The 23,513-nt window shown below is 33.7% G+C and overlaps 1 protein-coding gene across 3 annotated transcripts in view; it reads left to right on the top strand.

Moving 5' to 3' along the window:
* FAR1 (fatty acyl-CoA reductase 1) overlaps nt 1–19,659 on the top strand; it is a 77,647-nt gene extending 57,988 nt beyond the window's left edge. For 2 of the 3 annotated variants that reach the window (XM_061440736.1, XM_061440734.1), the window contains 8 exons: nt 1,000–1,177; nt 2,294–2,338; nt 2,461–2,579; nt 3,660–3,727; nt 5,199–5,370; nt 12,628–12,757; nt 14,928–15,055; nt 16,749–19,659. In XM_061440736.1, the coding sequence (XP_061296720.1) occupies nt 1,000–1,177; nt 2,294–2,338; nt 2,461–2,579; nt 3,660–3,727; nt 5,199–5,370; nt 12,628–12,757; nt 14,928–15,055; nt 16,749–16,911 (1,003 nt within the window). In that variant the 3' untranslated portion in view covers nt 16,912–19,659. Of the gene's footprint in view, nt 1–999; nt 1,178–2,293; nt 2,339–2,460; nt 2,580–3,659; nt 3,728–5,198; nt 5,371–5,675; nt 5,848–12,627; nt 12,758–14,927; nt 15,056–16,748 lie in introns of all 3 variants that reach the window. The other variant, XM_061440735.1, reaches the window with a different exon arrangement.
* The last annotated feature ends 3,854 nt before the right edge of the window (nt 19,660–23,513 follow it).

The following is a 23,513-nucleotide window of genomic DNA, read 5'->3' as shown; positions in this document are numbered from 1 at the left end:
GTTAAGCCTGTTTTATTTTATTTTTTAATGTAATGACTCTTTGATGCATTTTTTGAAGTTCATCTCCATTATGGAATTTTTCCTATGTTGAATAGTAACCTACCTTCAATTTTATAAATATTCCTTTCCTTCCACACAAAAAAGTAACTTTAACATACAGAAGAAAGTTTATCTTGATAGTCCCATTTTATACATCCTCATTAGTTAGTATGGGTATCACTGTATACAACAGTAACAAATATGCATAGTATTATAGACAAAAAGGAAAACTAATTGAAAACAAGTACATAACATTGAAATTAGAAATTTAGACTGAAAAAGACTATAGAGATCACCTAGTATATCACCCTCCTCTTATAGGTTATTATAGTAGACATTTTCTTCAAAGATACTGAGAGAACTGAAGGAATTTTATGACTTGACAGTAGATTACTAGACCTTTTATATTGTAAATGTATGTTCATTTAAAATGTATATAATTAATATGTTATGCTGTTATGGTGATTATATACAAATCTTTAATTCCTTGGGGCCAGATGTATTTTGGAATTTATTTAGACTTTAGAAAAAAATATAATCTATTGTGTAATATGAAACAACTTCAGCTATTTGGATTTGGGGTAGTGCTCCTTGTCAAACACATAGGAAGTATATGAATACTTAACAACTAGAAGATGTTTTTTTAAAAAAAGACCATAAATCAGTTCTAATTCACTTTTGCTACCTACCATATGGTATATGAAAAAACTCTTGGTTTTTAGCTATAGAAACTGGATATACATCTGGATTTGTGGTTGATGTTTAATGAAAGTAAAGCTGATTTCCATTTTTTTTTTTTTTTTTAGTAGAAGTTGTCAAACACTTGAGTTGGAGCCATAGATATATTTGAAATATGCAAAGTGGTTTTTCATTTTTTAAATGAAAATATATCTGAAAATATTTTATTGAAGTGAAAAAATATCTGAAAATATTTTTGCATGTAATTTCTTTGTTTACCAGGTGGATGGATGATGGCTTAGTAAATGATATCACACCCAAATTGATAGGAGACAGACCTAATACATACATATACACAAAAGCATTGGCAGAATATGTTGTACAGCAAGAAGGAGCAAAGCTAAATGTGGTGATTGTAAGGCCATCAATTGTTGGTGCCAGTTGGAAAGAACCTTTTCCAGTAAGTTGCTAGAGATCTTTGTAAATAATTGGAATTGAGAATTTTAAGTCATAATTTTGTACAAAAAGAGTTGGCAATTTTTTAAGAGCAGGTTTTGTTTACTGAACATGGCTTACTGTGGCAAAGTTGTTTCCAATTGTAGAGAGAGACACTCTAATTGGTACTTTTATGTAAGGTGCATGTATTATAATGTTGCATGTATAGAAATGCAGATAAACTTTTAAAATGTTAACTGAAAATTAAAGGTTATGGTATTGTCTGGAGTCAGAGGAGACCATGCCTTTCAAGGGTCTTTGTCATTGATAAGAGATTAGACACTGACACATCACCATTTGTTGGCTTTTAAAATTATTTGTGGATTAGTTTCCCTTGTGGAGGTGAAGGAAATAGAAGTGAGAATACTCAAGATCTTATTTTATTTCATTTGCTTTGTAGTACCTAAAAGAGGCAGGTCTTCTAAGAAGTTCATTAGTTTTCTTAACATTAACTATACAAGGCCATCAATTGTTGTATAGTATAGTTCACATGCTAAGGAAGATAAAAATTTTCTGTGATTTGCTGTAGAAAAGGAAGATAAATTTCTGTGATTTACTGTAGAAAAGCAAGGCATTACAGTATTTGAATCGCTGAAATAAGAGAAAACAGGTATAAAATGAGATAAATTGATTTAGGAAAGACTTAAGTCTCTGTAGTAGTAGTAAATGATACTATCTTGTTTGATACTTTGACATTACTCTGTTTTATTCAGTAATCTTGAGAATTTACCATTTCCTTCAACCTAAGGATACTGCCTTAGTAACTAGCACAAAATCAAACTTGAGCAATCTTAATTTAGCTTAAATATTTGACAGATATAAACTCCTTTTTGCAAAATTCTCTTTGCAGAGTTAATGAAAGAGTAGGTAACCCTTTGAAAATTATTTTATTTAGTCATTTGCAATCTCAGAAAAGACTATTTAAGGTGGGGAGAAATATTCTGGCCTGAATATAGTCAGATTTTTAGTTCTTAGAAGAAGACTACCAAGTATGTTTGTGGAGTTATAGAGTTCAAATTGTAAATCTTTAATTTTATAGTATTTCTAAGCTCCCTTCCTTTTTTTTAATTTTTGGTATTAGGGATGGATTGATAACTTTAATGGACCAAGTGGTCTTTTTATTGCGGTAAGTAATAAGCCTTTTATTGTATTGAATATTCTGTTGTTTTTTTTTCCTGTGTATCTTTGTATTGTGTATATGCACTATGGGTTCTGTATCTTAAGGTTTTGTTTTTAATTTCAACAAAGGCAGGGAAAGGAATTCTTCGAACAATGCGTGCCTCCAACAATGCCCTTGCAGATCTTGTTCCTGTAGATGTAGTTGTCAACATGAGTCTTGCGGCAGCCTGGTATTCCGGAGTAAATAGGTATATGAGATGGCAATGTCGTTTATTAGATGTATAGTAACCGAGAAGAGAACTAATGTTAAAATATCCTCTATAATGGATATTTATCAGTTTATTAACCCATACCAATATTATATAGATATTATTACTTTCAACTGCAAGAGTTGACTTACCACAGCCAATGAAGTGGTTCCATCAGCAGTAATAAGAATTAACATAAATTCTTGTGTACTGGCACAGGATAGACAAGGTCATTAGAAAATTTTTTTTAATGTATTTTTTTTTAATACAGACTAAAACTTGGTATAAACTTGTTATATATAAGAGGTAAAATTCACAGAGAACAACTTACATGTATTAAACATGCACACTAGTACACTTTAATCAACTCATGGGGCTTCCATGGTGGCTCAGAGGTTAAAGTGTCTGCCTGCAATGTGGGAGACCTGGGTTCGATCCCTGGGTTGGGAAGATCCCCTGGAGAAGGAAATGGCAACCCACTCCAGTACTCTTGCCTGGAGAATCTCATGGAGGGAGGAGCCTGGTAGGCTACAGTCCATGGGGTCGAAAAGAGTTGGACACGACTGAGCGACTTCACTATACTATATAATATTTATAGGTCTAACACTTAAACCTAAACACCTACTCAGTGACATTTTTCTAAATAATAATCTTCCCTTATTTTTCAAGTCACTGTTTTATATTTTACAAAAAGGAGGGATATGATTATATGAATATATTGTTTCTGGTAAAAGCGAATTCTGTTCACAATTTCTTTTTAACTAGAGCCTCTGAAAATGGGAGGGAGATAGGAAGAGCTGAGGTGGTTCTTTTTCCTGTATGAAAAAAAGACTTGTGCTAATACAAGAAGAAAAATATGAAGTCTGTGTTATTTTTTTATAAATATTTTTTGGGTAGGATTGGAAAAAAGGGTAGTATAAATAGTTGTTCAGACATAAAAATTAATCCTTTAAAGATAGTATTTTAAATATTTATGGTAGAAAAGTCCTCATTTCTTCCTACTTAAGTATCATACAAGATTTAGATTGGTTAAGTTTAGCTTTTTAAAATTTTTCATTGCTTTGATCTTTGTCTTTGCAGACCAAGAAACATCATGGTGTATAACTGTACAACAGGAAGCACTAATCCCTTCCACTGGGGTGAAGTTGGTATGATTTTACCTGTAGTTTTGAATGTTAGAATAAATTTTTATAAACTTAAAATGTTCACCAATTACATTAGAATAATCCATGAGGCATTAAAGCCACCCAGTTACAAGTTTATTCTTATTTTAGTTGCCATGTTAGAACATCGACTAATACTGCCTTTTGGTCCTTAATAATGTTTCATAAATTTAAAAACACCCAGCTGTGTATTCCCTCCTCATCCCACCCTTGCCTGACCCTTATTGTTTCTCTGCTGCCATCTGCAGCAATGCCCATAGATACCCATGGTATGGAAATAAACCTTTTTTCCTCCCTCATGGGCATTCTTAATCCTGATGTTCCTTATTCACAGGCAGTATCACTCGTAGCTACAAGAGTTGATATATCATAGGAAATAGCTAGTTGTCCTAAGAGGAAGGAGTAAGCAAGTAGGATACATTTTGCCAGAATATTTTCTGTTGGGTTTATTAATCTGTTAAATTCACAAATTCACAGCAATAGTGTGTATGCTGTTACTTGTTTCAAAACAGGAATAGTATAACTTAGAACGTACTGAAACTTAATCATTTTTAAGTCAAATATAAAGTAAAATATATTTACAGTGTTGATTTAGTGTACTAGGTCTTATTTTATCTCTAATTAAACAGTTTTTGTTACCCTTGTGGAATAATTTTGATTTTAAAGTAAATCTTTGTCTTTTATCCTAGAGGTTATTCTATGACATTTTTATTTCTATTTAATGATTGACTGTTAGAGAATATAAGGGAAAAAATCTAGGGTGCTTTTAATCTTATGATAATTAGTGGTGTTCTTTTAAGAATTTTAAAACACTTCAAATGAGTTAGGTTTTTTTGTAGTCTTTCATTGTGTTACAAAGTTTAGCAAAAATCAAATTGAGCTTTATTTTCTAGTGAATATCTCAGTAAACATTTCCATTGAAGTATTAACGGAGATGATAATAGAGTTGATTGTTTTGATATTGTATAACCTAGATAAATTACAGCAGAAGTTAATTTGGGGTTGTTTTAAGCTTGTTGATAATGTTAATTTGAGCAACTTAATTATTCATAAGCAAAGGATGATGATTTCCCTTTTCTTTTTTAAGTAAGTACAGTAATAAGAATCTGGAAAGAGGAACAGAAAGAAAGAAGCTATCGTGAGAGGTGAAATATAGAAAGTGACATTGTAAACTGATATAGGTAAAACATTAAAAAGATTTTTAAGAGTGAATTTTAGCAAAAATTCATTCATCTAATTAAAATTCATAAATAGTGGGAGTTCTAAAACTACTTGAGTTCAGCAGTTTAATACCCATATTCCCTTAGTTACTATAGAAAGTAGAAATGTTTGTTTTTTAAATGAGCACACTCTGACATCTTTGGTAAAATATTTTGCTTTGTAAAAACATGATTTTTTTTACAAAACTTCACTACATGGTTATTATCAAAGCTGTTACACAACTTTTCTTCCTCAGAATACCATGTAATTTCCACTTTCAAGAGGAATCCTCTCGAACAGGCCTTCAGACGGCCCAATGTAAATCTAACCTCCAATCACCTTTTATATTATTACTGGATTGCTGTAAGCCATAAGGCCCCAGCATTCCTGTATGATATCTACCTCAGGATGACTGGAAGAAGCCCAAGGTAATGGTGACTAGCTCTGTCTTATCTGTTCCTCTGACTGTTAAACAACCCATGCTTACACTAAACTGCGTATTAACTCTGTATTTGTTTATGCTTATGATAAGGCTTAATGGCCTTTTGTGACTGAGAAGACTCTTGAATTTAAGAATTTGTCAGAAAAGCAAAGGTATTGTTATAATTCATTCTGTTCTAAATTTTGGATGATAAATTATTGTCATATGCTGAATTCTAGGTCTAACTTTAAGTATTTTTTTCTGAATAACAAAATAACATTCAAAATGCTTTGATGCTTATTTTTCCTGCAGGATATTATCTAAATCATTTCTTCAAGATGAATCCTTTAAACCAAGTATTCAGGCGCCCCAGTATTAAGTTTTGTTCCAACAACTTATTGCTTCATTATTGGAAGGGTGTCAGACATACAGTACCTGCATTATTGCTTGATCTTGCACTCAGGTTGACAGGTCAGAAACCGTGGTAAGAAGAATAGCAGTAAATACACTGTATTGGTAAGGTGGTGGAGGCTTGCTGGAGAGACAAAAAGTCGCTAGCATGAGCTTTACCTTTAGTTACTAACCTAATTAATTACAATCACAATCCGGATGCTAGAACATTTCTTAGAAATTGAGGATATTGGGGAGACTGTGGATCTCATCTTATTGGGCCATTGATCCTCCAAAATCCCATATTACAGGAAATGTCCAGCGTCAAGGTTGTCATTGTTATTATAAGCTGAAATTGAGCCCTTCTCTCCCCATTAATAACTTGGAGGTGAGTTTTATAGGGGATTAAGGGTTAAATGTTTTGTTTTAAGTGGATTGTACAGTTCTATATGAAAAAAACCTAGGATGCTTCTAGGAAATTAATTGCTTGAGCTGTCTCAGCTTCCCATTCAGCTTATAATATTGTAATTACAGTTTTTGACTAATTTTTCAGGTTGATAATGTCATAGTTTAAAACAAAAGTTAACAAATTGAAAACTTGATTTCTTATAGTTGTTATAAAAAGGCCTTTTTTTATTGAAAGCTCACAAACTTAAGTAATCCTACTGTCTTTACCACAATTATAGTGAAATATACTATAAAAATATTTATTTTTTTAACTACATTGGCATTTGTAGTGGAGCCTTTGATTGGAGAGTTCAGGATTTGAGTATTTAAGTGTAAAGAAGAGGCTGATTCCAGAACTTTCGTCAGCTGCTCAAAAAATAAAAGCAAGATATCTGCTAGTTATAGTGTATCAGGATTTGAGTTACATGTAGGGAATTTTCTGTGGATTCAGTTGTCTTGTTATGTTTCTCATCGTGTATGTTAAATATTGAAATATATGAGTGGTGTTGAACAGTGCATGCTATCTTGATATTAATAGATTTTATGTAGATTAGGACAGAAAAGTCAAAACTAGGTTCAAAAAGTAAAATAAGTTAAATATATCACAATGCTTTACACAGAAAAGGGGGCTTAGTAAACTTAAATGAAGACCAGAGTTGATTAAATAATTTATAATAGATATATCAATATCTATTATAACAAATTATCTCAAACTTAGTGGCTTAAAACAGCAGCGGTCATTTTATTATTTCTTTTGGTTTATTGCTTCTCTCAGCATCTGGAATTTAGGAAGGAATCCACTGGGCAGCTTTGGCTTAGAGGTCTTTCATGTGACTGAGGTCAGATGGAACTGAAAGGGGGACGTGTAGTGGAACAGCTGGTATCATTGTCTCTTCATGTGGTATCCGGATCTTTTCATAGAGTGTCTTTGCAAGGACCAGTGGTCGCCTTAGGGGAGTTGGACTGCTTACATGACAACTGGAGGCTTCAAGGAAAAGTGCTTCAGCAGGCAAGGTGGAAGCAATGTGCATTTTCTGACCTACCTTAGAAAATCATGCAGCACTACTTCCATCTTATTCATTTAGTCCCAGGCGAGTCACAGATCTTTTTTTTTGCTCCAAGATTCCAGGAGCAGGGATATAGAGAATAGTCAAGATCATCTTGTAAATGAGCTGGTGAGATATCTGAAAGGTATTGTCGCAACTGTTTTTGGAAAGTGCAGTTTGCTATAGTCAGTCTTCTAGTCCCAACAGTTTATATTCCTCCTACATGGAAAACACTCTTGCTTTTTCCCCACAAAACCTCTCTGACAAAAGCTTGAAGCCAGTGTGGTTAGTGAAATCTGTTTTAATTGTGGATGACGCTTTTTCAGATACAGTTCCTCAAATATTGATCTGAAAACCTGTGAACTAAAGTGTCAGGTTACCTCCTGCCCGTGCGACGTATAATAGTGAGACAAGCATAGGAAATAATTTAGACAGTCTGGTTCAAAAGAGAAAAAGTAAGAGGCACAGAGCAATCACTGGTCCATAATAATTCTGCATTCCAGCAGGGTATGTTTGATGGTTTCTTAGTTAGGGTTTCATTCCCCCTCTCTGGTTGTTCTTTGAGGTTTTGGTTCTCTCCTGAGTCATCCTTCTTTTCCCGTTAAAAAAAAAAAAAAAAAAAAAAGGCCTGTGTTTGCCTTCTTATTCTACTTCCTGCCCACAAAAAGTTGGGAGTCTTTAGAGCAGAGATCCAAAAGCTTTCTGTAAAGCACCATATAGTAAATATTTCAGTCTTTGTGAGCCATATGGATTCTGTTGCAGCTTTTTACCTCTGCTGTTAAATGTAGCTTCCACCTTATAACCACTCAGTTCTGCAGCCTCAGACAATATGTAAATGAACAAGCATGACTGTGTTCCAGTCAGACTTTATTTTAAAAATAGATGTATTTGGCCCTAAGCTCTGGTTTGCTGAACCTTAATGCAGAGGTCTCTTTGCATTTAGTACTGTCTCTGTCCTTTTAAGTATAAACTCATAATTCCTTTAAAATTTTGTGTGTTTCCCATGTATTTGTTTTAAAATAATCCAGTCCATTAGACCAAAGCCATACCCACAGATCTTTTTGAGACATAACTTTCTCTGTCTTGGGTTCCTTATGAAGTTGCTGTGGAACAGCACCCTTGAGTCTTAAATCTTTGCCTCTTATATCCTTAGACTCTTAAATCCTGCCTCTTAGAGCCTCTGTAAGACATATCTTTAACATCTGGAATGAAACTTTTGTCTGAAAGTTTCTATGAAGTATACTACTTTAATCTTTTTGAGGTCCTAACAGAATCTTACATCTGCATTCTCGATTTGATCTTTGATCAGAAGTTGTTTCTAAATGAATTCCTGGCTAGAATTTTACATTCCTTCCAAATTCTACTAAAACCAGATAGTTCATTTTTTAAGATCATCTTTGTCCTCTTTGAGGAAATCTTGGCTTAGATCATCAAGTTTATTTGATACATTTTCTATTTTCCATGTGACCATAGGCAATAGTTTTGTTCTTCTAACTTCCAACATTATTTTCCTCACTTACCTTTAAACTCTGACCAACAGCTTCCGTATAGCCCTTTTATTTTTTCCACTAACATCCTTGGTCCTTCCATGTTTTATCAGTGGTCTCAAGGGCCTCACAGTTTCTGTCTACCACCTAATCCTAAAGCCAGTACTGCATGTTTTAGATTTTTATTACAGCAGTCCCTCACTCCCAGTACTGATATATTTGTTCCCATTATTTGTGCTGCATGACAAATCTTTCAAATTTTAGAATCTTTTTTTTTTAATTTAGATAAAATTGATATCAGACTTAGTATCTTAAAACAGTAATCATTTCATTCTGTGGGTCAGAAGTTCTAGAAGGCTTTGATGGGATGGTTCTCTCTTAGAAGTGATTGCAGTCATAGGGACTAGAGCCAGGTACACTGTAGGGAATGGTAAAGGAAAGGAAGGGTGCCGAGCAGCTGGGTGGCCAGACATCTATCTCTGTTCATATAGTCTCAGAACCTTTCAGTGTGGTCTCTGCACATGGACTAATTTGGGCTTCCTCACAGTGTGGCAGCCTCAGGGGGAGTTGAACAGCATACATGACCTCTGAAGGCTTCAAGGGTGAGTATTCCACTGAGCAAGGCAGAAAGCTACCTTACTTTTTCTTAACTCCCCACAGAAGTCACAGTATCACTTCCACCTCATTCTGTTGGTATGTTACCTTCACCTCTTAATGGAACCTCTTAATAGTTAAGGTGATACTGTAAGTGAACGTATAAGATGGGAGATAATATTTGCAGCCACCTTTGGGAATTAAAATTTGCTACAAATAGGAAGCATCAAATAAAGAGTCTTCTTAACTGAGGTTTGTCCTGTACAAGGCTTTCTAAATATCAAACCAGGAATGCTTTGGGAGCTTTCACTCTAAAAGCAACAAGAGACATAATGGTTTTTTATTTAGGCAATTTTATAAATGTTAAATACATGGTGGTAGTTGCTCAGTCATGTCTGACTCTTTGAGACCCCATGGACTGTAGCCTCCCAGACTTCTCTGTCCATGGAATTTTCCAGGCAGAGAAAACTGGAGTGGGTTTCTATTCCCTTTTCCAGGGGATCTTCCCCACCCAGGTGTCTTGCATTGAGGGCAGCTTCTTTACCATTTGAGCCACCAGGGAAGCCTCAAGTGTTAAATATAAAGTCTTACAATTTATATTATTAAATTTGTTCAGATTATTTGCTGAGCAAAGTAGTGGCCTCTACACCTTACATTGCTGCTGCTAAGTCGCTTCAGTCGCGTCCGACTCTGTGCGACCCCAAAGACGGCAGCCCACCAGGCTCCCCCATCCCTGGGATTCTCCAGGCAAGAACACTGAGTGGGTTGCCATTTCTTTCTCCAATGTGTGAAAGTGAAAAGTGAAAGTGAAGTCGCTCTGTCATGCCCGACTCTTAGCAACCCCATGGACTGCAGCCTTCCAGGCTCCTCCGTCCATGAGATTTTCCAGGCAAGAGTACTGGAGTGGGGTGCCATTGCCTTCTCCGACACCTTACATTAGGACCTTAATATAATGCCTGCTTCTGCATTAAACTAATGTCAGTCATGTCATTCATGGTGTCCATTTTACTCATTTGCATTGTTCCGAGTGTCATTCGGCTTGATAAAAATATGACTTACTGTATATCTGGGTATAATTTAAAAAATACAACTCAGATATGCATCATATGGATTCTGGTGACTAGTCTCTTGGGACTAGAATGCATGATATTATCACATATAGAAGTAGTATAAGTTATCTGCTTTAGCTCCTGAAATGTAGTAGTTATTTTCTCTTAAAAATGGTATTTTAGAAAAATGGTTCTGTGGCCTCCTTTTTTTTGTTATTGTTTTATTATTTAGCTTCACTTTCTCTAGTTTAACTTCTCTGAATCTTAAATTTTTTATTTTTGTGATTCTCCATGGAGGGCAGTTTTGCCTCCCTCAAGGGACATTGGACAGTTTTCGGAGATGTTTTTAGTTATCGCAGCTGGGTAGATGCTCCTGGCATCTAGTGGGTAGAGACCAGAGATACTGCTAAGTGTCTTACAGTGCACACGGCAGCCCCCTCCCACAAAGAATTATCTGGCCTAAAATGTCTATAATGCTGAGATTGAGAAACCCTGGACTAGATGATCGTTAGGCTCTTGCCCTTCTCTAAAGTTTTTAAGAATTTGTTTCAGGTTGCTGTAATAAAGAATGAATATTCAGAACATACATGGCAATGTGGTCCCAGGCATCTGCTCTTACAGCATGTTTAACCAAAGACTAGTGGGGCAGAGTTTTAAGTTTCTATTTATATTTCCCATAGTATTCAGTCCAGACTTTTATTACTTGATAAATGTTCTGTGAATTTAAGATATATATATATATATATATGACCTTTCGAATTTCCTTCTCCCTCTTCAGTTTTTTATTGTAATTATGGTGGAATCAGTGATTGACTCTTAGGGTAATTCTGTCACTTCAATGAATCTGAAAATAAGACTAAGTGAGAATTGTCAGTGAAAATGGAGTTAGGAAGAAAAACTTTCTAAATAAGGTGTATGTCAGAAAGCCACATTAACCAAATATGTGTATATGTGTGATTCATGTATACTATACTGGCTGTGATAGTGAGTATTAATTACCAATCTTGTACATCTTCTCCCTTCAAATTCTTTCTGTTTGAACTATTCCTATCTAGATTTAGCCTTTGATGCTCACTAATTCTTTCTGTGTTTAATGGAGGTTTTATTTTGTAATTACTTTCTTTAATGAAGTACAGTTCTTCTTTACATACATTGTCCACGTTGTCTCATTGTGTTTCAGTATTCTGTATTCCGGATTTCTTTCTAAATGTGTTGAAAATGTCAGAATTGCTTAGCTAATGTTACTCTTTTGGTTTCCTCCTCATTTCTAATGTTCTCATTTTCTTCTATTTCTCGCATTTCTTAAGCCCTGATTTGGAGATCTCTAAACTGCATAATGCTAATCCTAATTGTGGGACTATAAATAGAATTCTTTTAAAGTATTTCTTCACATATAATTTTTCTTTTTATCAGAGATTAGGAATTTTTGGTGTGTGTGTTTCAAAAAGTTCTGCCTTCTATTTCTCTCCCTATCATTGATAATTATTATTGTGTAGATGTTACTGTTCTGGTTAGTGTTATGATATTAATGACTTACAGTGAACCATGATATATAAAATGCCAAATTTAAAGATTAAAGCCCCTCACCCTTTTAAAAAGAAACAAAGTATCAAATTTTCTTATTTTTATAAAGATGGATATTGGGGATTTGGGAAGTTTAGGGAATATATTGAATATCTATTTGAGAAAGTTGTCACCATGAGTCATTGATTTCATGGCACATCCAGGCGCCTGTTGGTGTTCAAGAGCAAGTTGTTTAAAATATATAGAGAGAGTTAACTAAATGGCAAATGAATATTTCTGTATACTTTGCTTCCATGATGCTGAAGAGTTGAGATTAAAATGTAACAGTATGTTATGAATTCACAGAAAATCTTACTAAAACGAAGCTGAACTAAAATGTGATTTAAGGAACAAAAAAGGAAAAGAATGCTAATTGAATTCATTTATTTGCTTAGTATTATATGTAGAAAATTTGGCCTTGAAATATTCCATTTCATATATCAGCAGAACTCTCCTTAGGCGATATTAAATTCATTTACTGCTGCTTAATTTTTTTTCTTTGTTTTGCATTTATATAATGTTCCAAGATGCAGAAATATTCTTATTTCCTGGTGATTTGGTACACTTATTGAACTACGTGTTACAATTTTACTGTCAGTGTCTCAAAATAGAAACTGGTTCCCTGGGTGGTGGTGTGATTTTTCCTTATCTATGCAAATTATGAATCTCAATTTTTCTTAAAATACAGGATGATGAAAACAATAACTCGTCTTCACAAAGCTATGGTGTTTCTTGAATATTTCACAAGTAATTCTTGGGTTTGGAGTACTGACAATGTCAATATGTTAATGAATCAACTAAACCCTGAAGATAAAAAGGCAAGTATTTTTTTATATTAGAAAATAAGGAGCATACTAATTAGAGTATGCTAATTAGCAACCTGAGAAATAGTTGGATATTTTCTACAACCATTATGCAATAAGAAAGTTGATCTATTTATAGTGTCCCATTTTCAATCATAATTGGTAATAAAATAAAGTTGCTTTATTTTAGAATTTTTTAATTAAGTATGAGAGTAGCAGAAATATTTTCAAAGCATGATTGAAATGTTGATTCTCTTTTTCTCTTTTAATGTCAGGTTCAAAGAGAATTTTTATGCATTTCCCCCCCAAATACTGTTTTAAGTTTTAAGGAAAACGTCTCAGAAATTGTTTTTCAAATAGTCTCTTCTACTTTTTGCCATTCTACATTTTGCTTTCTGTTAGTTTGAAACTTAAACTCTTATGAATTTTCTTTTTAAGGTTACCTTAGATATTTGAACATGCATACTTAACAAAAAATTGAGATTTGTATAGATAGCCTCTTCCTTAATGATACTTAGGACCATAAAATGTTTTAGCTCTGATTACTACCCCCACTAACTTATGTGGTTGTATGTTACTTTAGTGTTCTACTTAAATCTCATAATTAGAAATGATTATTTTGTTCAGCTTTGTTGTTGTTGTTGCTAAGTAGTGTCCAACTCTTTTCTACTGCACGGACTGTAGCTCACCAGGCTCCTCTGTCCATGGGATTTCCCAGGCAAAATATTGGAGTGGTTGCCATTTCCTTCTCCAGGGGATCTTCCTGACCCAGGGACTGAACCTGCATCTCCTGCACTGGCAGGTGGATTCTTTACCACTGAGCCATCAGGGAAGCCTGGGGGCTAATTTGCTCCTGCTTTACAGTATCATTTCTTAATTTAGCAAGGCCTAATAAAATATTGGTACTTCCACCTTTTCTTGGATAATGCAAAGGCTAAAACGTGTACTCTAGTCAATTAGTATTCATATAGATTTACCAGTATAGTTGTCTTTTTACTGCTCTGATTTCTTCCTCCATCCTCCTCTAATGATTTCAGACTTCAGTCTGGAATCATTTTCATTCTGCCTAAAGAGTACCCATTAGTGTACTTTCTCTAGTGTTTGTCTTCTATTGATGTTAGATTATCTCAGTTTTTATTCTTGGAATATTTTTATTCTTCAATGATATTCATACTGCTATAGAATTCTGTTAGCAAGCTTTCTTTGAGCATTTGGAAGACATTGTCTCATAATCTTACAGCTTCCATTGCTTCCTTTGAGATGTCAGTGGTCAGACTAATGGTTGTTTCTTTGGAGGTAATCTACAGTGCCTTTTCTGGTTTAAAAAAATTTTCTTTCTTTGACTTTCAGCAGTTTTACTCTAATATGTATAGATACATGTGTGTATATATAGTATGTGTGTGTTTTAAATCTGTGGCTTGATGTCTCACAATTTTGGGAAAATTTCCAGCCATTGTCTTTTCAGATACTGCTTTTTTTCTATTATTTTTCATTTTTCCTATGGGAATCCAATTATACAAATGTATGACCTTCTCATATTATCTCATATCTTAAGTCTCCATTTCAGTGCTGTGGTACTTTAATGATTTGTTTATGGTAGCTTTTTTATTTTTAGTCTAGAGCTTGCTATTTTCAGAGAAGTGTGATGGTAAATTAAATTATGAATAATCTGTTTATCACACCAAAAAAATTACCTGATTGTGTGTGGAAGAGCTCTGAGCAGATTATATCCCTCTTATTTTGTCATGAAGTAGCATTTTTGTAAGGCTTTCTTTTCTGTATTTATCTACTATTTTCATCAAATGGCCTACTTACTGTTACGTAAACTCCTAAGCCGGCTTTCATTCTTCTTAAAAAAAGAAAGCCACATTCTTTCTCTTAATGTCAATACTATTCTCTAGGAAAATTAATCTGTGTAGTATGCAAGATGTTCAAAAAGAAGAGATACTGTAGATAGAAGGAAACTGGAAATAAGTGTATTGTTTCTGTGTTTAATGGAAGATAATGAAATAGGAGTAAGAACTTTTTTTGTGAGTAGCAGTAAGATTTTAAAATTAATATGGTAAACATTTTGTAAGCATGTCCTGTGGAATTAGCCTTTGGAAAAAGTGAATTTTTGACTTATATGAAATAATTATGAGAAAATTATTCAAGAAAATAACCAGTAATTTTTTTGTTTATGTAGACTTTTAATATTGATGTACGGCAGTTACATTGGGCAGAATATATAGAGAACTACTGTATGGGAACTAAGAAATATGTACTGAATGAAGAAATGTCTGGTCTTCCTGCAGCTAGAAAACATCTGAACAAGTAAGTTTTATATGGGTTTGATTTCATCTTGTCTTCCTTATGAAATACTAGTTTTTTCCTAAGCTGTTAACTTGAGATATTGCTAATAATATTGTATTTAGGAAAGTGGTTGCCTTTGGACTGTAACTCTGGTAGTGTTGATTTAACCTATGACTATTGAAGCTTACTGTTTTCATCAGTTTATACTATTCATTAGTAAGAAAGTCAAGTGGAATTTAGTTTTAAATATCACTTTGATCTTCCCTTATTGCTACTGAAGAAGTGAAGATATCAGGAGATAATAAAAATGTATTTTAAACTGGAGATAATGTAAAGTTTCTTCTACCTTATTGAAATACATCTTTAGAAGAGGAAAAGAGATCTAATAATACATTATTCAGTATAGAGCTTTTTCTTTGTTTATAAAATAGTTATTCCTTTTCCCTTAGTCTCTTATAAAACTAATATGTACTAATTGTTAAAAAACACTTAGAAAACAAGAGAAAAAATTACTATTAGTCCATTATTCAGAGATGCAATTAGTTTTAATAGTAATCTCTTTTATTCATAGTAATTTTTAATACAATTTTTATAACAGTTTTCAAAACTTTCACATTATTCTTGCTCTTTCAACTCTTTGAGACTTTATAGGGCAGATAGTTGTGTAGATGAAGAAATAGAGACTTAGGGAAGTTGTATTTGAAAGGTCACATTGAGTGGCAGAGCAAAGTTCTTTTGTCTACACCCATTGTTTATATATTGTACAGTTAAGCATTGAATAACATGGATTTGAACTGTGTGGGTCCATTTATATGTGGTGTTTTTTCAATAAATATATACTATAGTACCACACAGTGTGAAGTTGGTTGAATTCACTGGTGCAGAAATACAGGTAAGAAGGGCTGACCCTAAAGTTATATTTAGATTTTCAATTGTGTGCGGGATTGATGCCCCAACCCCCACATTGTTGAAGAATCAACTGTAGTCCTATATCTTTCACTGCCTGTTTAAGTTAGTGGAATTTATGTAATGTTATGGCATACCTAAACAATTTAGATTCCTTTCTAACACCATTAAAAAAACATCAAAAATGTTTTGAAACATAAGCAAGATAATATGCATTTTGCTCTTTGAGAATGGGAGTGTCTTCCTTGGTAGAGCAAGTACCAGGTTTCATTCATGGTATGAGGACTTGTCCAGTTGATTTTTGATCTTGATGGACAGCTATAACTGAAGGAGTAAGTTCTGTTGTCTGACAACTTGTAAGCAGCTAAAGATGTCCAAAAATATTTATTTTGTCTGTAGGATGATGTATGTAATGAATCTCCCTTTTTAGATGAGATAACTCTGGAATTACAAGAGATATTTCTCTTTTACCTAACATACTTGTTGCCTAGCACAGTTTAGGGCATACAGAAGGCTGCTTAATTGTACTTGTTAAGAAGTAAATTTACATCCCAAATGTTACAAAAAACTTTGTGTTATTGTTAATAGAAATAATACATTGTTTGATGGACTGCTGTCCAGAATGTGCACAGTCAGGTGTTTTTGATGTTTGCTAACTTTCTAATTTCTAGTTAATTTTTAAGTAAGTTTCAAATTAATATGGATTTGAACTTTGATTAGATTAAGATTTGAATATGAATTATCTGCTATCCAACAATATTCTTTTCTAGAAGATAGTATCCAATATATCTCTTGATCTGCTTTCCAGGTTGAGAAACATACGTTACGGTTTCAATACTATCCTTGTGATCCTGATTTGGCGCATTTTTATTGCAAGATCACAAATGGCAAGAAACATCTGGTACTTTGTGGTTAGTCTGTGTTACAAGTTTCTGTCTTACTTCCGAGCATCCAGCACTATGAGATACTGAAGACAAGAATTTAGCATTAGAACATCTATGCATATGGTGGTCTAAATGCGTAAAATGTAAAATGTACTTAAGTCATTTCACCTTTTGTCAAGACATTAAACCATCTTAGCTCAGAATGTGGAGTAAATTATGGTACATTTTATGTAACATTTTAATGTATGCTCATAAAAGCCTAGTGAATACACTGTGGTATGCCAATTCAAATCTGTAATAGCCACCAAAACCATGACTTAACATTTTGATCCCTGGGGGAAAATGGTTGGGTAAGGGTAGGAGGGGGAGATAGGAACACTGACCAGTATAACTGTGCAATTCTGGAACATACTAATTAAAATATGCCTTAACATAGAGTGATTTTCTAATTATAATATTTAGTGCAGTGGAAAGCATTTATTTGAATGGGAATACTAGCTAAGTTGGTAGATATTTGATTCTACAGTGTTTGATTTTTATCATCAGTTTTAAGTGATTTTTAGTTTTGTTAAAATTACAGCCAAACTATTTTCACATCATCCTATAAGTTACTGAATGGTCTCAAATGTGAAAAACATTTTCAGTTTCCTTCCTTCTCTGATTTGAGGTCTGACACATATCATTTTCTATAAGCAATCAGTTACTTTCATAATCAGAAGGCTATATATTGTTATAGAGACCCTACTGGATCTAAATGAGTTTGAGAATCCGTATCAGCATATGCCATGTGTTTTTAGAAGGAAAATGAAAATTCACTAAACCTATTAGTATTAAGAAGAATAGGAGTACATTTTTATTGACCACATTATGACCAAATAAAAACCAATTCTGTGATATTTTGTTCATGTTTTGAAGCTGGATGATTACTTGAGACTTTGACAAGCAGGTGTGGGTACAGGGAGGAATTCATCATACTTGTGCTCTACTCCCTTAATAAATTTTATTAATAGGACTTTAAAAGGCTTATACTGTCCAATTAAAACTAAAAGTACATTACTATGGAAGAATGTATTTGCAGGTAGTCATAACATTAAGAAAATGTTTTCATATGTGTGTAAACACATACTAACTTTTGACCTTGAGAGCTGAATTCCTTCAAGAAAAATAATGCATAAAATAATGTGTATAAGATTAAATAAAGAACTTTATTTACATACCACATAAAGTACCAAACTGTTGAATGAGTTTTAAGATAACTTTTATTTTTCGTGCATGTGGTTTTAGCTTTTAGAAAGAAATGAGTTATAGAAACAAGTAATAGCAAGAACATTGATGTATATTTTAATGATACATTATAATTCCCTTTAAATCTTAATAGTAGTTAATTCTCCTTACTGTTGTAACACACATCTGGTTTAACAGATCAGCATAACATGTTCTAATTTAGCTGATCAAGTTGTACTATATTTAAATCATTAACAGTGTATCTTGAATATGTTTAATGAAGTCAGTTTACAATACAAAAAGTTACATAGAACTTTAATCTTAATTTTCTTCATCAATTCAGATGCAATGTATAAGAAGTTTATTTTATTATTGTGAAAAAATTAAATGTAAAGGAAATCACCTTCTTCCATGCAGGTGTATAATCTTGAAAAGGAAAATGCTTCCATGTTGAAGCCAGATTTTCTGTAGTAAAACTTTTAAAACATTATTTTAAAAGAAATATGTATATAAATATAAATATATATATATTCTTTGCAGTGATACTGAAGTCTCTGGTCTAGGACCATACCTTTTATAAGGTGTGAGAGACCATGGCAGTGTCTAAGAATGGAATAAATGATGATGCCTTTGATTTAAAGTGGCCCACATAATTAACTGTAGATGCTCTATCCTTTGAATGCTCCATCTCTCCAATACATTTCCATAATGTGTTGAAAATAAGCTAACATTTGTATGATTTTTATACATCTGCCAAATATACTTAGATGACTTATCTTTGTATCTTGCAAAAGAATCAGGCACAACTGTAGCAGGCATGTGAAGTACATGGGAGGTGTGTCTCTTTGAACTCTGTCATTATTATTGTAATCTAACTCGAGGAAATGATAATTGGGAGGGTGCTAAGGCCACTGCATTAATTTTGTGTGTTTAGAATTCTTTTGTCAAAAGAAAGCTATTGAATAAATTAATATGTCATTCTGGAACTTAAAAGTTTTAAAATTAGTATAAAACATACATAGGTTGTTAATCCTCGCCAACTTGACTTTGAGCTTAACGCAAACATAAAGATTTTAGAAATCCTTTGTATTGATGTCATTTGCTAGGCCTGGTTTTTTTAGTTCTTTCTGATTATATTTTTACACACAGACTCAAATTTTAACAGGATAGCCTGTTGAATAAATCTAATAAATCATTTAACTCATTTGATAAAGCTATATTTTAAACATTGTTTTTTTCCCCTATTCACTCTTGATTCTTATAATTCTGGCATATGCATTTGTCACTTGTGAAGTCATTGTAACTGTAAGTAAACTTGACTTGGCAACATTAATATGTTTAATAACTCATCACCGAGAAGCATGGCAATACATTCTTTGACTTGGGGATGGCATAAAATAAACATTTTCTGAATCTGTGTAATAAAGTTTGGAAGCAGGAAGGGAAAATCTTATTTCTCTTCCTTTTCTATGCTTGTCTGTAGGGACTGGTTCAGGGTTTTTTGCTTTTTTGTTTTAAATGTAAATCGATAGTCTTTTATAAGAAATACAAGCATTATTGGGTGCCTTTGTTTGTAAACCAAAAAGTAATAAATGAATCCCTATATTTCCATTATAGTATTTATTGTTTTTTACAATAATTGTCCTGAAAGTTACTCATGAGGTAATGTGGTTAGAATTATAGGAAACAGTTCTCACTTCTTACCTTTCTTAAGGTGTATTCATTATTTTTTTGTATCCTAATTTTATTGAATTCTAAGTCTCTTACACAGCATTTTAGAGGAAGCACATAGGCAGGATGAATACTTTTTGTTAAAATATTATTTTTATTTATTAGCTGGAATAAGGTGGTTTTTCTGAAAACAGTGCCAGGGTGTCACTTAGGTTCTAGGTACTCTCCTCCCCATTGAATGATATCATATTAATTTATAAATATATTTGTTGTAACTTGTCTGTTGAGTAAGTATAAAGAACCATTCATTAGTAATAGAGTGTAACCATAAAAAAGGAGAGAGCTGATATCAGGCCAGGGTACAGATGAATATAAATGGCCTTCCAGGTCAAGCTCTTTCTTCTAGGCTTGACTCTAAGTCATGACTTGAAACTGTTGGCACTGACTTGTTCTATTTGAGAAAAACTCTATTCTTTTGCATGAGCAACTAGAGAAAGGAATGTATACTGCATAACTTAATATAGAAATGAGTTAATTAAATCTACAGTCTCTGTGATAAAGAAATATGAAATATTTTCTTATTGAATTAATATTTTTGTCTTGAGGTATTTTCTACTCATAGAATGAATGTCTTTTTTTTTTTAATGGTGATACTCTTAGCATACATCTTTATCACTAAGATTCCTAAACAAATCATCTTTGTCATTTGAGCATATTTGTTAATTCCTTTGATTTTTCTTGATTAAAACAAATTTTATTAACATTAAGTTTGACATGCTCTTTTACAAGTTGATGGCTATAAACTATATTTATATAGATAAATGTTAAGTGATAAGTATGAGTTTAGTATCTTTATGGTTGGCTAGTAAGCCTATAATTGTCTTTTTCTTTCTTTCTCCCTTCCTTTTCCTTCTTCCCTCCCCACTCCCTCTCTCCTTCCTTCCCTTTCTTCCTTCATCACAGATCACATACAATACCTGTATTTTTATACAAGATGAAGAGACAGTGGAGATTTTTCTGAATTCATTAAAAAATAATAAGCATTCCTAATATTCTCTTCAAAATATTTACCTTAAGATTCTCTCCTAGACATCTGACTTAGTTGTATATTACAGCTTTATGGGGTTGAATTAGGGATCCTCCAGAGGTGCTTTGGAAGCAGAATTCCTTTATTTTCTGCTGTTATACAGAATATTATACAGAATATCTAATTCTCTTTCTTCTCTTTCTTTCTCTCTCACTTTTTCCACATTTATCTGTGAAGAGCTTATCTTCAGTTTTTGAGAGCAAAGTATAACTAGAAAGTTGAGGCTGAAACACGAATTATTAATGCCAATACTTGATGGTCTTTGAACTACAAAGATAATCTCATATGACTCAACCTAGTATTAGAGTGGCTTTCTTTATTTTTTAACAAACACACCTGAACGTAAACATATGGGTGAATGCAATTTTATTTAAAATAGTCATCCCAGGAGAATGTGTTTTTATTTCATTAGTCCTTAATTTTTTGACATCTAATACCTACTTTTCTGTTTTATGTTACATCTTTCACAATTTTCTGTCATTTTCCCCAACTAGGTTGTTTTTCTTGAGAAGAAAACCAGCTTGAACCTTTTGCAGTGTAGAAATAACACTAGTGAACACTTGTTGAGCAAGTGTGCGAGGCACAACCCTAAGCATTTTACATGCATTAACCCATTTTTGCCTAGCAGCCCTTTGAGGAGGGCACCTCTGTTTACCCATGTTTTATAGGTGTGATAACTAAGGTGTGTGACGTTAGTAATTTATCCACATTACACTGCTAGTGGCAGAGCCAAGGTTTGAACTCAGGTAGTTTAGCGTCAAAGTCTGCTACACATGTCCAGTATGCTATACTGTCTTTTATTATAGGAAAACGTGTACATGTGTTAGGCACTATGTTTTATCTGTTGCAATTATCTGTTTATCTGTATCACTCAGCACACTGTAAACTTGTCAGTGGTTTGAATTGGAATATGACACACTACCTACCATGTAGGATCATGTGACTTAATTAACATAGGTAGGTAAACACAGTTTTAATTAACATATAAAAACAAAATACTAAAAGCACAAAGGAGTGATATACTGCTTAGTATTTTAAGGGAAGAGCTCATACAAATTGTGGTTTTAAGTCTGATTGGAAGAATGCTGGGAAAGGGAAGCATTCCAGGTACAGAGAAGGGCATCTGTAAAGGGAAGTGTGGGGAGCCATGAGTAAATATTTTGGTGCTAGAGTCAAGGATGACTAATGGAAGATGAGGTTGGGGGGACATTTGGGCGCCAGTAGGGCCTCTGTGTGCTCAGAATTCACTATGGAATGTGGAGTGGCTATGGTCAAAACCACTTAGAAGGTTCTCCTAGTCAAAGCACACCCAGTTACTGTTAAATATGAATACATTTTGGAGTTTCAATGAACTGACCTATTACACTCATTTTCTAAATGAAATCAATTTAAGAGAAAAAAAATTCTACTCAAATAGTGTCACTAAGTGTTAATGGTGCCAGTGGTGAAACAACTTGTCTCTGTGTTTTTCAGTTTTCTGTGATTCTCGAAGTGTGACCCTAAACCAGCAGCATGAGTGAGCATCTGGCATTACCTGAGAACTCAATAGAAATGCGGCTTTCAGGTCCCACCCATACTTAATCAGAAACTGGGGTGGGCCAGCAGCCTATTCTGACACACCCTCTAAGTGATTGTGAAGCACACTAAGGAGAACTGCTGGTGTGGATAGTCAGTCATCGTGAGATACCAGCAAGGTCCTAAGGACCTGGGAGAACGTCTTAAAGCTAAAGATCAACACATAAAACATGATACAAAACATGTAGTGATACATAGGAAAAGATGTGACCTCCTAGGAATAAAGTCACAATGTTCAAGAAGTTAGCTTTATGTGATAACTATGGGTTATCTAGCTTTTTGTCCCTTATTCTTTGACTTTCCCCCCATTTTCTGCAAGGAGCCTGAGTTTGTTATAAACAAAAGCAAAAGTTTTATTTTAAAGTATCTTACAGATAGGGGTGCAAGGACACTGAGGGGGAATAAAGCTTAAAAAAAAAAAAAAAAGGTCCATTCATTCTGGACCTAAAAAAGGTCTGTTTTGAAACTCCAGATCTTGAGATGGCGTTTTTGTCTCATGATTAGAGAGCAACAACTTACTATGTTGTGATCACCCTTGAAATTGTCCAAGTCTTTGTTATGTTTTTGATGAACTTGGTAATTATATTCATTTCTATGCTTACTAGTTTCTTACTTGGTCTTTATGTGGTACCAACCATGAGTGTATGTCCTTTCTGTGCAGCCAAGTAACCACAGTCCTCTAACTAGCTTAATTCCCTGTTGTAATTCCCATTATAATGCTCACATTACACATCAGTGAAGTGTGAGTTTATGGAGAGGCAACTCCCACGGAGGATTCTCAACTCTTGATAGATGGAGAAGGTGTTTCTGTCCTTAAAGGTGAGTTCTAGAGCCTGTGCCATGGGAACCTCTCATAATTACCATAGCATGCAGGTAGTTGAAAGTATTGCTAATTTTAGAATGTTTTACTGGAGAAAATCTGAAATGATTCGGGAGTTTGCCTTAAGCTGTATGAAAACAGAACCTACCCCCATTAGATTGAAAATATATTTACTGTGTTTCCTTCGTACTATTGTGAGCTCTCCTGTAGGGCAGGGCCCGTTTTTTTAAGCAACCTGGCACATGGAAGTTACTCAATAAATGTCTCAACTTAACTCAGAACATGAAGTTTGTCCTTCCTTCTATCAGCCCC

The sequence above is a fragment of the Bos javanicus genome, chromosome 15 (genome assembly GCF_032452875.1).
Source record: "Bos javanicus breed banteng chromosome 15, ARS-OSU_banteng_1.0, whole genome shotgun sequence".
In the NCBI taxonomy this organism is placed as follows: domain Eukaryota; kingdom Metazoa; phylum Chordata; class Mammalia; order Artiodactyla; family Bovidae; genus Bos; species Bos javanicus.
The sequence above is the reverse complement of the archived record's forward strand: the minus strand, read 5'-3'. Positions and strand labels throughout refer to the sequence as shown.